We start from the raw sequence: 13,546 nt of genomic DNA, 5'->3' as shown, positions 1-13,546 counted from the left end.
AATTAATTAATTCATTACAACATATTAATATATTATTTTTCTTTCCACAGCGATCCAAAATGGCAGAGAATCTCAAGCGGTAAATATCTTACATTATGTTAGATTTATTTTCTGATTGTTTTTCTTCGTTTCTTATACATCATACCATATATCAAAATATTATCTTAAATAATATCTTTTCTCGTGGCGAATTTTGAAAATTATTCCAAATAGGCATCAAATGGAATAGCAGAATCTCCAACCAAAAGTTCTAAAGAAGGCGACAAGAGATCGACCGCTGGATCGCCTACGAAATCACCTAGCAAATCTGCTAAATCATTACCGCGGACTCCCGACACACCGTCGACTGCCCAGGAGAAAAAGAGTAAGTACTTTTTGTTACGTTCATTTAGAAACGGACTGACCTATATCTGACATGAGCAAAGTCTCGTACACGCCTTCAGCGCATTAAGACGTTTGATTAATCCTAATAATTTAAGATGTTTGATTATCCTAATAATTCCGACGTATAGTCCTGGCTTGATATAAATATAATCGGATCTCTTTTACATCGCTGAGAAATTGGATTGCCATAGAAAGAATTAGAGTAAGAACAATATTTAAAGAGTCATCATCATCTCATTGACGTAACGTCTGTCCTAATAATCGTGTATCTTCTAATCGTACAGAAGTACCGATGAACAAAGTTCTAGTCGGCGCTGCGCCCTCCCCGAATCTGAAGACTGTGCGATCAAAAATCGGTTCTCTGGACAACGCGAGTTACAAACCGGGCGGCGGCAAAGTGAAGATAGAGAACAGAAAGCTGGACTTTAGCAAAGCGCAGCCGAAGATCGCCGCGAAAAATGATAAATACGCACCTAGCGGTGGCGACAAAAAGGTTAATTCTTCTCGAAATCCTTATTGAATTAATCATCCTATTAACAATAATATATACTCTTTCGTATTTTAGAATATTTTTTTTCTTACTGATAGTTTGACAGTTTGATATTGAAAATAAATTGAGAAAATGAACTCTATGATTATCGTCAAATTTTTCATAGATCTCCCAAGTGAAACTTCAATGGAATGCTAAGTCCAAAGTGGGCTCCTTGGAAAACGCAACTTATAGGCCAGGCGGTGGTGATAAGAAGATCGAGACGGTAAAACTCGACTTCAAAGACAAGGCAAAACCTAAAGTCGGATCCAAAGAAAACACGAAACATGTTCCTGGCGGCGGCACCGTTAAGGTAAGACCCCTGCTCAAGAATTCGATTACATATTTCGTACTTGTAATCCGTAGTTTAAAAACCAATGTTTACCTGCAACCAGTTATATAATTAAATTTATTAGTAATTTATTAATCATTTTTTCTGATACGTCCTTACACAAAGAACCGTTTAGTGAGATTCCTAGTCAAAACATAAATCATTATTGTCTTTAATTTCGATGTTTCAGTTAATAATATTAGCATGTAATCGTGTAACTTTTTATATCACATCTAAAAACAATTAATTCTTATAATAATCATTAGTAACTTAACGCATGCAATTATATGTATACATTTATATTTTTATTAATATTTTATATTTAGTACTTTATAATTATCTAGACGAAGGAGCAATACAGCTACTGTTTATTATTATAGATCTCATTGCATATAAATTCTTATGTTTACGTAAAATTTCTTCATTAATTGCAGATGGCTTCATTGGAATAGAATTCATTACAAATGCAATGCTCGTTTCGTTCATTATATCACAAAAACATTTAAGATAATTATTCAGTAATACCCCTTTCTAAGAAAGGCATGTTATTGATATTGTTGTCGTTTTTCCGCAATGCTGATTGGCTGATTGACTGACAGCTAATCAACATCGCGAAAAAGAGGCAACAATACTTGCGAAAATCGACTTAACATACTTTTTTTAGAAAGGGACTAGAACAACATAAGCGCGCCATTCCCCGATTTTATGTTAAAAAGAACGATACAGAAATCAGCTGATTTCTGTCAAAAAATATTAATCGCAGATAAGGCATTATAACATATTATTTTAAAATTTATTTAGCAAATTAACGCTTTATTAATATTTTTTTGATAGAAATCAGCTGATTAACACGTTAATTTGTTAATTAAATTTTAAAATAATAGTGTGTAATAAAAATTAAAATAATAATATGTTTCAAATAAAACGTTATAGTACTTTATACTCAATTAATATTTTTTGACAGTTATCAACTGATTTCTGTCAAAAAATATTATTCGAATTTAAACAAACTTTATATAAAAATATCATTCTTTTTTATACAAAATCGAGGAATGGCGCGTGCTTGTGTTGTCTAGTCTTATATAATTTTCATTGAATGAATTGCATGCGGAATGCTAGCATACAACGCGATATATAAAACACGAAGCTAGTAAATTTAAATTCGAAAAATAATGATCCCACAAGAGAGCAATTCATATTTTGACGATTTCGAAGCGTAATTAATAAGTTTCCAGGTTGAATGATTCTACGATCCACACACAATTTGGAATGTATTAATTTTACTTTACAAGCATTTACAAATTTCTAGACGAAGAATAGTATAGATTTGTCGGTCCTATCGCATATGTACTCCACTGTTAATTTCTAAAGTCAACGAATCGAAAAATATTGCCATCGGAAGCTGCAAAGCCGAATTGTGCTAATTCGTATGCATGTATCGTCTCTTGTCATTATTAACAAGTCATTGTTATTTCTTGGTGTTCAGTCCGCGACTCCACCTAAGACACCACAGGAAGCGAAGAACAACGTAAGTACATTATACACCAGATAACGGAATAGAGCGTACGAATTATGCATATCATGTATGTCGCCTTCTCTGTCTTTTCCTTTCATCCCGGTTTATTTATTTATTTTTTTTTTATTCGTCTGGCCTTCATCCGATCGTGAAATCTTGAGAAGCCAAAATTATAATAATTATATATTTTATCGAAGTCATGGAGGTAAAAATCAATACACGTAAAAAAATTAATACGACTGAATAAAAACGCATATATATCGACTGCATATATATATATATCGTGTACGTCAATAATCTGCTCTGGAAATCGCTATTTATAATCAGTGCGATAGATCGCGGCCAGTTTACCTTCACGATTTTACGAGATACGAAAACGTGCTTATCATCAATTTGTGCAATCGGTAAAGTTCTATCTATATCGTCGGATATAGACGTAAGTAAAATGTACACATTGGATGGAAAATATATTTAAGCATGTTTCTCTCTGCATGTTTTCAAATTTATATTTAGACTCTCTAGTTCAATATCATTACTTCCTGTTATATACGTACATATCGCGCTTTTAACTCGTTCTTAATTATATTGCGTCAGCAAATATATATATCGTAAACAAACAAAAAATATATTCTATATTATTACTTGTTGTGAGAGAAAAATGGAGGAAATTTTTTTTTCGGTTTTTTTTCCACTTTTTTCTAATCACTTATTACTAAATATGATTATAAAAATAGATGAGTAATATGGGGCTTGTCGTACCTTCTTTCAGATCCCGTCGCAAAAAATAGATATCAAGGCCGAAAGTAAGATCGGTTCGATGGATAATATGAAACATAAGCCGGGTGGTGGCGACAAAAAGATTTTCAACGATAGAGACTATCTTCGGCAAACGAGTTCTAATGTGGAAAGTCTGAACGGCAGCGGGTCTCAGGTATGCTTGCAAAATATAAAAAGTCTTGAGAATAATTTTGTCACTGAAATTCTTCCTGACTTTTGCACGCGATAAACGCTCCGACGTCTTCTTTTCATAATTTTCGGTAGAATACATCGCGTATATACGAGTACATATAGAGATAATGAAATTCTAATTTAATAAGATATTACTTCTCGAGATTTTTCACATATAACATTTATGCACCTACATGCTTAAACACGCGTTGCATGCGTCTTTGCAATAGAGCATTTTCAATATCATTGGCCTGCACCTATATAGATAAATATTATGTCAAAAATAAATACGTAAATAAAATAATTTTCGCGATTTATTGTTAGATTATGAGATACTTAGAGATATTTAGATATACTTTAAGAATTAGAGTTTATTGGTTCACCTTAGCTTTATACCAAATTTATTTTGCAAAAAAGATATAATATTCGTTGATTAGGCTGATTTTTGCATCCGTTTTTACAGGAATATAAATGTGTGACGCTTTCTTTAATGCCTCTCTCCTATTTTTCAAATTACATTCTACTGATTTGAATTATTTCTGCTGGTTGTTACCTTCGCAAAAGTGTATCTATCGTGAAATTACGATCTTCATAACACAGATTATTTGCGACGCAAGATTAATAAGCAAGATTAACCGTAGTACAATTTTCTGTCAGTTAACTCTTTGCATTTTATTTTTAACCAAGACAGAAAAAAAGACTACAAAACCAGTCTAATAAATTAGGATTAAAATTAACTAATGTCAAAAAAATCGGTCCTAAATCGACAAGCGCGCACTAATCAGGATAAGCCGCATAAAATAAAATTGTCGAGACATTATCTAATCGAATTATTACACTGAAAAAAAATTGTTCACTTGACTAAACCGTTCAACTAAATAATATTTTGTTAACTGAACATATAAAAATATTTAAATTAAATATAACTTATATTAAATCTAACAAAATGTACGTGTATTTGATTTAAATATTAATATATGTTCAATTAACAAAATAGTAATTTATATAGTTGAACGGTTTAGTCAAGTTAACAAATTTTGTTTTCAGTGTAGAATAATGTTTAACGACAATATCGGGGAGGGGGGGGGGGATTTATCACATTATCTGTGAGGGGATTAAAAGAGGGAATTTTTATCTAGTCAATTTATTCAGTTCGCAAGAATGTTTGCAGGCTTAATCCTGATGTCTTGTGCCCGCAGAGCCCCGTGCCCTCCGGCGCGATCACCAACTCCGGCAAGAACGGCCTGCCAGCCTCGGACGAGAACCTGAACCAGGAATGCTAGGTCACGAAAAGTCGGCCGATAGACTCGCTTTAACTTTATATCATTTGCATATAATTAATCACGTTTACCTATCCAACCCCCTTTGGAGGACGAACGAGCGCGGTCCTCGCGCGCGCGATGTCGAGAGCGATATTGAGATGGACGGCGCACGGAACTCCTCGGAAAAAAAAACAAAAAAACGGAGCATTGCTGATCGATATCTCTCGTCCACGCGCGAATGACGGAATTTTTCGTGACGGGCGAACTTAATCAACGAACGAAGCAATATATCGCATTCATTTGTTGTTAAGTATCGAGCGCGAATTCCGAGTGTGCATCTTATCCTGCATTTGCACTACTTTTTAATTGTCTTTAGAGAGAGAAAAAATGAGTGAATAGATCACGATAAAGAAACATTCTATATTACACATCATATGTCTATGTAATATGTTTACGTATACATAATGCGTAGACATATACATAAACATATTATTACGTAAATACGTAAATTATGCAAACGCGCAAGAGAAAAATGACTGAAAAAATTTTTTATTAATATTAAACAAAAAGAGAGATTTAAAAAAATAATTTTCACGCGTATATGCAAGCTCTTAATTTTTTTTTTAAGTAATGGTTTTTTCTATCGAGTGTTACATTCTTATCACAGCTCCTTTTTGCGATTTTCTGAATCGTTAATATTCGACATCTCTTCTATTCCTGCTACGTAAATGCGAATATTTGCAAGTTATCAATTTTTGATACGCATTTGTGTGCCATAAAAAACTGATATTACGATGCATCACGAATATACCATCGTCGCGTATATCAGGCAATGATACATTCATAATCTATTGCAATGCATCACGTATAGTAATCGCTTAAGAAGTTAAATCGATAATGCGCGATAAGAATAACAAACGTATCTCGACGTAAGACGAGCCAAACTATATAAACGAATTCAAATTTATCGTACTTGATTTTACGAAAAACGCGAGTATATAATATAACGTCATCTTGAATCTTTGTTATTCAATTTACAGTATCGCTGGCGGGGTATCTAATATATAATATATATAGCGGGTGTGTAACACTATTTTTTATTCTAATTTTATTTAATTCACGATATATCGCTAGTCTCTTATATTTATTCCTTTATAAGTAAACAATAATGAAAGTACAACAATCACAAATCCGTGCGTCATTGTAACGTAGTTGAAAAGTACCATCACGTGCACGTCCTCTCGAGGGAAATAGACGTTTTAGACCAAAAAAAAAGAAACGCAAAGAGCATATATTAATTTTCACGAGGAGGTCTTAACAGCCAACGCGCCTCGGTATCACGAATTATATATATACGTCGTATTTCACCGTCATATAAAGCGACAGCGGATAATTGAAACGACAAACGACGGTGCGTAGTTACCATTCACGCAAGATATAATTCTTATTTGTTCGATGTGGTCGGTCTTATGATTTCTGAAGAGGCGAGTAACTACAACACACAGACAGCAATCTCGATCGACGTAGAATGAATCATTAGAGAACCAACGTTGCACCAATGATCGATTAATCGTTAGATAACTCTGTAGCTTTTCCGCTCTATTCTACATTACGGCCGCGATTAAAGGGAGATCGCGAAATCGCTATATCGGAGCTTTTAACACGGAGTTATCAAGTTAAGATTTATACGGTGCAACGCGGCCGGAAGAGAACGAGTTAGAGTTTCGAATAAAAGGAAAAGTGCCAGAAAAGATAGAAAGAAAAAACCGCGTTTAACACGTGGGTGAATCGCGACGAATCTGCGCGAGACACTCGTCTAGACACGGGGCTAATTACAGATTGCGCTTATATAGAGAGACGACAGGATATACGAAAATATTCGTGTAAACCTATTATTATTGTAGATACGTAATCACATGCTATCCCGTTACACCCTACGAATATATAAACGTAACACCTGGTGCGTATATTTAGGGAAGAATCTAGGGAACACTGATGGTACGTCGACGGAGAAGAGAGATCGATGATGGAAAATGTTCGAATCGCGCGAGACCACGCCAAAAATAAAAATCTCTCACTTACGTCAGTACTACCTTAGGTACCTCGTACAATTTACACGTTGCTAGAAAAAGAGAGAAAGAGAAAGAGAGATATGTATAACACATTATTTACACTGTATTGCTTCCACATGAATTATTAAGAGGTACTTTGATTCAATTAACATATTGTGCGACACTTCACGGAGACATAATGATAATTAACGTTAGATTAATTGTCGTAATTGTCACAAGTTACCACTTCGTACGAACGCAATAGTGTAACAATTATCCAGCGTATCTTGGATTATGATTGCTGGAAAGGTATTATAATAATATTTTTGTTTTTAAATTTACATTTCTGTTCTTTATTTCTCAACACTCCCAGCGAACGTATTCTCCTCCGATTTTCTTGCTAAAAGAAACGGCTGCGTGCCCTTTTATCTTTATAAAAATGTATGTAGAACGCAATTAGCTGCATTATCTAAATGTCTATTGCCAAATATAGAACATACACCAAAAAATACGTATAATCGTCGTCACGCGATGGGTAACATCCAGGAGTAAGACTTTTGTCCATATTTTATTAAAAAGGTTCGATCAAAGTTGTCTATATAAATTCTTTAATTTGTAATGCCCCCTAATAAAGATTCTTAAGAAAAATAAATTAATTAAAACTAACCAACGCAGACATTTGTACCATTTATAAGACTAAAGTCTTTATTTTTAGAAATAAATTTAATTTTCTCTGTGTATCAAAATGATACAGAAAGATGATAAAATACAATCTTCTAATGAGATCTATTATATAGACATTTCTTTTCTCATATCGCATTTGGGACATAATAAGCTCAGATTTAATTAATGTCAATCAAAAACTAGAAATTCAACTTTGCAGAACCTGTCAGTTCTTTCAAAATTGATTACTTCGTGCAAGAGAGATTTACATCATGAAGATTTAACATCGATATAGACACGATCCTAAAACTAATCCTTGCTGCAGTTTGGCACGAACGATACCAGCAAACACGAATAGCTCCTCAATCCTTCCCGATGTCTACTTATTAGACGTATTTTAGAAAACTTACCACTGTAAAAGGATAATACGCACCGCGTGTGCCTCACCCTCACAATTCACCTCCAAGGTCCGCAAAAGCATCGCCATCACTCACCGCCTGTCAGTCAAGAGGTCAGTCTGCACACACTATGTAATTTTTGGTAACAAGAGGGATGCATCCAGTATTACAGCTCACTGAATAGTCAATGTACATTACTAGATGCATCCAAGTATATTACGCATCGTGTTGTTCACCCATCGAAAGTTAAAAAATAAATTATCGTCACGATTTCAGGCTCAGACTCCCGTGAACAATCGCGACTTTCCAAACGATTCAAAGATCGACAACAATGAGATACAGCCTCAGCCGCCACCCTCCACGCCGACCAAAGCACGTGGCGTCACATCACCCTCGTCCGTCGTGACACCCCGAGCTGTTAGAAGCGGTTTGGCCAAATCTCCGGAAGCCACGACGCCCAGAAGGCAATTCGCGCAAGAGCCGGAGAGTCTAACCCTCGCGAACGATGGAGCATCTAAAACACCCTCGCCGGATGTGACAAACGACAGAAACACGCCGAAGGGTCGTTCGCCGAGGTCACCGACTTCCCCGCGTCCACCCAGCAGCTTGCGCGTTAAATCCGCCGGCGATAAGTCCTCCCCCGGCACTCCTAGAAAAACATCCCCCGGCACACCTAACAAAACGTCTCCCGGTACACCGAGAAAAACCGCGTCCCCCAGGGAGTTGCGTCTTCCGAAACTCGCGTCTTCGCCGATACCACAAGAAGCAAATCCAGCAGCTCCCGAAACACACTCGAAAATTACTTTACCCAAACTAATCGAGCCATCCTCGAAAGCTACCCGAATGGCGTATTAGAATCGTCAAAAATACAACAGGCTTCTAGCACTTGTTAGCACAAGATACCTCAGATAAATCGCATTTTTTTTCTATCATTTTTTTCGATCGATTCAATTTGATTTTTTTTTTTTTTAATTTAAAAAATTTGATTTTATGCTTTTACTGTCAAACTTTTTTAAAGTTTAAATATCTCTCTCCATGTGAAATTAGATTAAACGTAAGATATTTTTATTTATTCGTAATTCTAAAACTTAATCGTAAATTTATAACCTATTGACGTCTCGATATTTTTATTAAAGAAAAAGTTATTTCAAATAAACTCGTATATATAAAAAAAATGCGAGAATGTTTGGAGCATTCTATACATTTTATGAAAATAAGTGCAAAAAAATTATTATTTTTATGTCATAAATATTTCTAATATTCTTTTTTTATTTTAATAAATCATTAGTAAATAATTTCTTTAAATAATTTTTAAAAAGTAAAAATCAGCAAGAAATTATTGCTAAAGTAGATATCTTTTTTTTATTAATAAATATAATCCTAATAATATAATATATATAAGTCAAAAAAGTGAATTTTTCTATCGTAGAAATAATCTTAATAAAATATAAATAAATTAGAAGTAGACTCAAAAGTAAACTAAAAATTCGGGTTAAAATGAAAAGTAAGGACTTGATATTCTTTGCAAGTCTTATATTTTCCCACCTAAATCGTAAATTTTCAACCCCGTATCTTCCTCTATATGGAAGATTAACTTCTAACGGGTGTCGGAAACAAAAGTGCCGTCCAGATAGATAGATCACTGACCTTCGTTAACAATATTATTTTTAACATATATTTCTAATATTCTTTTTTTATTTTGATAAATCAGTAATAAATATAATTTTTTTAAATATAATTTTTTAATTTATTATAAATTTTTTATAAAACATGTTTAACAATTTGTTTATGAATCAATGACTTCTATTGTTTAATACTGCGCGCAACGTTTTCTATCATAAATATATAAAAAATACATACATATATATATATCGAAATATTATAGAGAAGTAGTATAAAAAGATATACCTATATATAATTATTATGTTTGAAAAATATAATTTAAATAAACGGATATTATTTCATATATATACGAATGGGAAATTGAAGGAAATTATGGAAAATAAAGTGAGAAAAAAATCGCAAATTAATTATACATAAGTTTTTTAGACAAGTAAAATATATTTAGACTATTATATATTGTCTCATATATAATTGAACACACTCTCAGTATAAAGTTAGCTCCTTGCAACATTATTTTGCGTTTAATCGAATTTTATATAAAAACCTATGTAAATACAGTACGTTAATCGGTCATAAACCTATGTCAATTTTTCTTTGGCAGTGGAGGGGGAATTAATTTAACGTTTTTAAAATAAGGATGATACACTCCTTTTCTCGCCATTATCCTTTGATTAGGATCGTATGTCAGCATTTTCTACAAACATAAAAAAAGCATGCATAAATAAAATGTACGTAAATCCTAACGTGCTTCCGCGAAGATTAGCTTTTCTTTTATCCTTACTGAAATTAAATCTTTGGCATCGTCATCGAAACTGGGTAAAATGTCGCCCAAATTATTCGCATCCCATTTCGGAAATTTGGACGTGTAATCCGGAAGCTGTGTCACTCCTGGCCAGACTGATTCGTCTGGCGTGCCGAGCATACGAAATATCCTAAACAATTGATCTATCTCGGAGTCGCCGGGAAATAGAGCTCTCCTGGTCGCCTATAAAGATTCGTATTCGTAGAAACCGCGATTATACACACAATGCAACAAGCTTTCGCGCAATTATCACGTACCATTTCCGCGAATATGCAGCCGAGACTCCATATATCCAGCGCGCAAGTGTACAATTTAGTTCCTAAAAGCACTTCCGGTGCTCGGTACCAAAGCGTGACAACTTCGTGCGTGTAAGTGCGCACAGGAACGCCGATCATTCTCGCTAATCCGAAATCGGCCAGTTTTATGTAACCCTCCCGGTCTATCAATAGATTTTGCGGTTTTAAGTCTCTATGCAATATACAACGGAGGTGACAAAAGGAAATTGCTTGCATTAATTGGCAAAGATAGCTCTGTAACACAATGCGAAACCACCTCGTTTTAAAATAAACACGTACTATTCGCACATCAAATGTGTAAAATGCATCCGATCCGATATACCTTGACGAGCGCGGGTTCTAAACCTCCTTTAACCGAGTCTAGCAACTTTTTCAGATCCTGCTGCAGAAATTCAAAAACGAGGTACAAGTGATTGTCACCGTCTACGACATCGAACAATTGTATGATGTTTGGATGTGCGAGGTCTTTCAATAACGATATCTCTCGTATGGCGGTAGATGGGACGCCTTCTCTTTCCCTAATTTAAAGCAACACTACTTAATTAAACAAAACTTACCTGATTAATATGCTAAAAAAGTATCCTTATAGAGAAGTTTTTTTTTTCCTTTCTTTAACTGTATCGATTTTCTCGAGTCATTTACTGACAAATTGCTTGGAAACACATTTACGATAAACACAAAATATTTAGAACATCAAAGTAACATCAGTGTGAAAAACACATATTGTATAATAACATAATATAAAAGCAATTCTGTTAATTTCTGTTAATCCTTCCCAAGAAAAATTGTTATCTCTAATGAGAATGATTTTAATGCAAGAAATATATATATATATATATATATATATATATATATATATATATGTTCTTATCCCAAAAATAATTCTAATAAGAGAAACTTGTCTCATTAAATTATTATAATTACACAGTGTATTGAATAAAAAATACCAAATAAAAAACCAGGCGAGCATTGCATAATGGGACAAGCTGAATAATGTGGTGCTACGAAAATTAGTGTAACGTGGCCCCCGCAGATTCAGCTGACCCCAATATGCAGATTGTTAGCAGTGTTAGCAGTGTGCATAAGCAAAAAGCCCAGCTGATATTGCAGTTCTGCAAACTGATCATTTTCAACATATATGGGTAAAGAATCGAAATTAATTTTGGTAATATCAAATTTTTTCAAAAATTGAAAAAATTAGCTATTATTAAAATTTTTATTTATAGGTAGATTATTAAAAATTTTAAATTACGATTTTTCTTCTGGATTTACCTAAGTTAGGGATAATTAACATTATAATTCGCTTGTATATGTGTATATATGCATATATGCATGTATATATATAAACATACAATACAAATTTTTTAAAATTTGGCGAATAAAATTTTTTGTTAAAATAATTTTCATATATCCTTATGCTTACAATCCTCAGATTGTTCGATGATGCTTTTATATACAACTTATATGTATATAAGTTAATGTAAGGTATACTTTATTAAAATATATATAAAGTATACTTAATTAAAATGTTATCAAGCATCAAAGACAGCAGATATTAATGATAGTTACGGAAATTACATTTTGCACTAGATTAGATTAATGAAAGCTCTTAATGATCACATGTTACGTGAGTCTGGACAAAAATAAATTAAAGAATATCATATAATAAAGAAGAAAACTTGTGCTTTCCTCTAACAAGAGAGAGCAAATACAATAGTTTAAATTCAAAAAGTTGGTTACTCTTCATTAAAAGTATAAGAGGAAAAAGTACTTTGTACGTACACATTCCTCTATTCTGATTTATGTTTCATAAATTCATAATCAACGACAAGAGGATTATTAAGGGTACAAAAAATTAACGGCAAATTTCTTAAAAAATTTGGCACGTAACCAAACAATTTCTCACAGTTGTGATACTTATATATACGCATTCCTTCATCCAACAAAACTCTGCCAAGTTTCTAATATTCATAACAAGATTGTGGCAACAAAAAGATTCAGAAAAAAAATCCAAAGAGAGCTGCATCTGACTGAAATGCATTCGCAGAGAGGGAAATTGCGCGGGATTTCATTGGTCAGAGTGAGACTTGATTCACCCTGGCATGGGATTAAAAAGAGACAGTGACATTCTAATTAAGGATGAAGGAAGCAGGAAAATGAATATAAAAGCGACGTACGTTTCCAGTCGAATCTTTTTTAGGGCCACCAGCTTCCCGGTGAGTTTGTCCCTGGCCTTGTAGACGACTCCATACGTTCCCTCCCCTATCTTCTCGATCTTCACGAAGTTGTCCATAACCTCAATGTTGCCGCGCTCGTCCTCGCTGCGGTTTCGCGGACGCTTCTCCTCTCCGGCCGGGGCCGAGCCTTCCCTCGCAGATTCCGTCTTCGACGCCGTCGTTAATCTCCGTCTCGCCTCTCGGATATCGTTGGACGCGCGGGATCTCGAGGACGATCCAACCACAACCCTCCTCGTCGTTTTAACGCGCTTGTTTGTCAACACAGAGAGATACGCACACGCACTACGCACCATCCGAACGCTGTGGCAGTGGCCATTATTAGGTTTTAGGAGAGAGAATCGATAGCGCGAATCGATAGATATTTGACTGCTCGAGATCGATAGTCGTTGACCCGCGTAAATAATCGACAACGCAGCCGGGTGAACGAATTTTTGGTATTTTTATATATTTTTATAAATATAGATAAATTTGCATTGCAAAAATTAAAGCATATTATATATACATAT

The 13,546-nt window shown here is 34.2% G+C and overlaps 2 protein-coding genes across 8 annotated transcripts in view; one reads left to right on the top strand and one right to left on the bottom strand.

Annotated features, from left to right (window-relative positions):
• Positions 1 to 9,305, top strand: part of Tau (microtubule-associated protein tau) — a 33,389-nt gene extending 24,084 nt beyond the window's left edge. For 2 of the 7 annotated variants that reach the window (XM_083058737.1, XM_083058738.1), the window contains 7 exons: positions 51 to 79; positions 214 to 364; positions 669 to 877; positions 1,041 to 1,226; positions 2,731 to 2,772; positions 3,530 to 3,691; positions 4,908 to 7,362. In XM_083058737.1, coding sequence (XP_082914863.1) covers positions 51 to 79; positions 214 to 364; positions 669 to 877; positions 1,041 to 1,226; positions 2,731 to 2,772; positions 3,530 to 3,691; positions 4,908 to 4,991 — 863 coding nt within the window. In that variant the 3' untranslated portion in view covers positions 4,992 to 7,362. Of the gene's footprint in view, positions 1 to 50; positions 80 to 213; positions 365 to 668; positions 878 to 1,040; positions 1,227 to 2,730; positions 2,773 to 3,529; positions 3,692 to 4,907; positions 7,363 to 8,358 lie in introns of those variants that run through there. The other 5 variants (XM_083058732.1, XM_083058736.1, XM_083058731.1 and 2 more) reach the window with 5 other exon arrangements.
• Positions 9,306 to 10,064: 759 nt separating this feature from the next.
• Positions 10,065 to 13,446, bottom strand: LOC145949046 (cyclin-dependent kinase 2). Its single transcript, XM_083058739.1, has 5 exons — positions 12,981 to 13,446; positions 11,126 to 11,321; positions 10,765 to 11,037; positions 10,487 to 10,690; positions 10,065 to 10,399 (listed from the first exon to the last, which is right to left on the bottom strand). Exons 1-5 carry the CDS (start codon positions 13,331 to 13,333, stop codon positions 10,289 to 10,291), a joined length of 1,137 nt encoding a protein of 378 aa, XP_082914865.1. The 5' UTR covers positions 13,334 to 13,446; the 3' UTR covers positions 10,065 to 10,288.
• Between the last annotated feature and the right edge of the window lie 100 nt (positions 13,447 to 13,546).

The sequence above is a fragment of the Prenolepis imparis genome, unplaced genomic scaffold (assembly GCF_030444845.1).
Source record: "Prenolepis imparis isolate NDT839.2.m4 unplaced genomic scaffold, iyPreImpa1.0 SCAF_2, whole genome shotgun sequence".
Lineage (NCBI taxonomy): Eukaryota > Metazoa > Arthropoda > Insecta > Hymenoptera > Formicidae > Prenolepis > Prenolepis imparis.
The sequence above is the reverse complement of the archived record's forward strand: the minus strand, read 5'-3'. Positions and strand labels throughout refer to the sequence as shown.

Coding starts and splice junctions, on each gene's coding strand:
- LOC145949046 (XM_083058739.1), bottom strand. CDS start 13,333: ATGGTGCGTAGTGCGTGTGCGTATCTCTCTGTGTTGACAAACAAGCGC. Junction 10,691..10,764: donor GCTGCATATTCGCGGAAATG/GTACGTGATAAT, acceptor GAATCTTTATAG/GCGACCAGGAGAGCTCTATT. Junction 10,400..10,486: donor ATGCCAAAGATTTAATTTCA/GTAAGGATAAAA, acceptor TTATGTTTGTAG/AAAATGCTGACATACGATCC.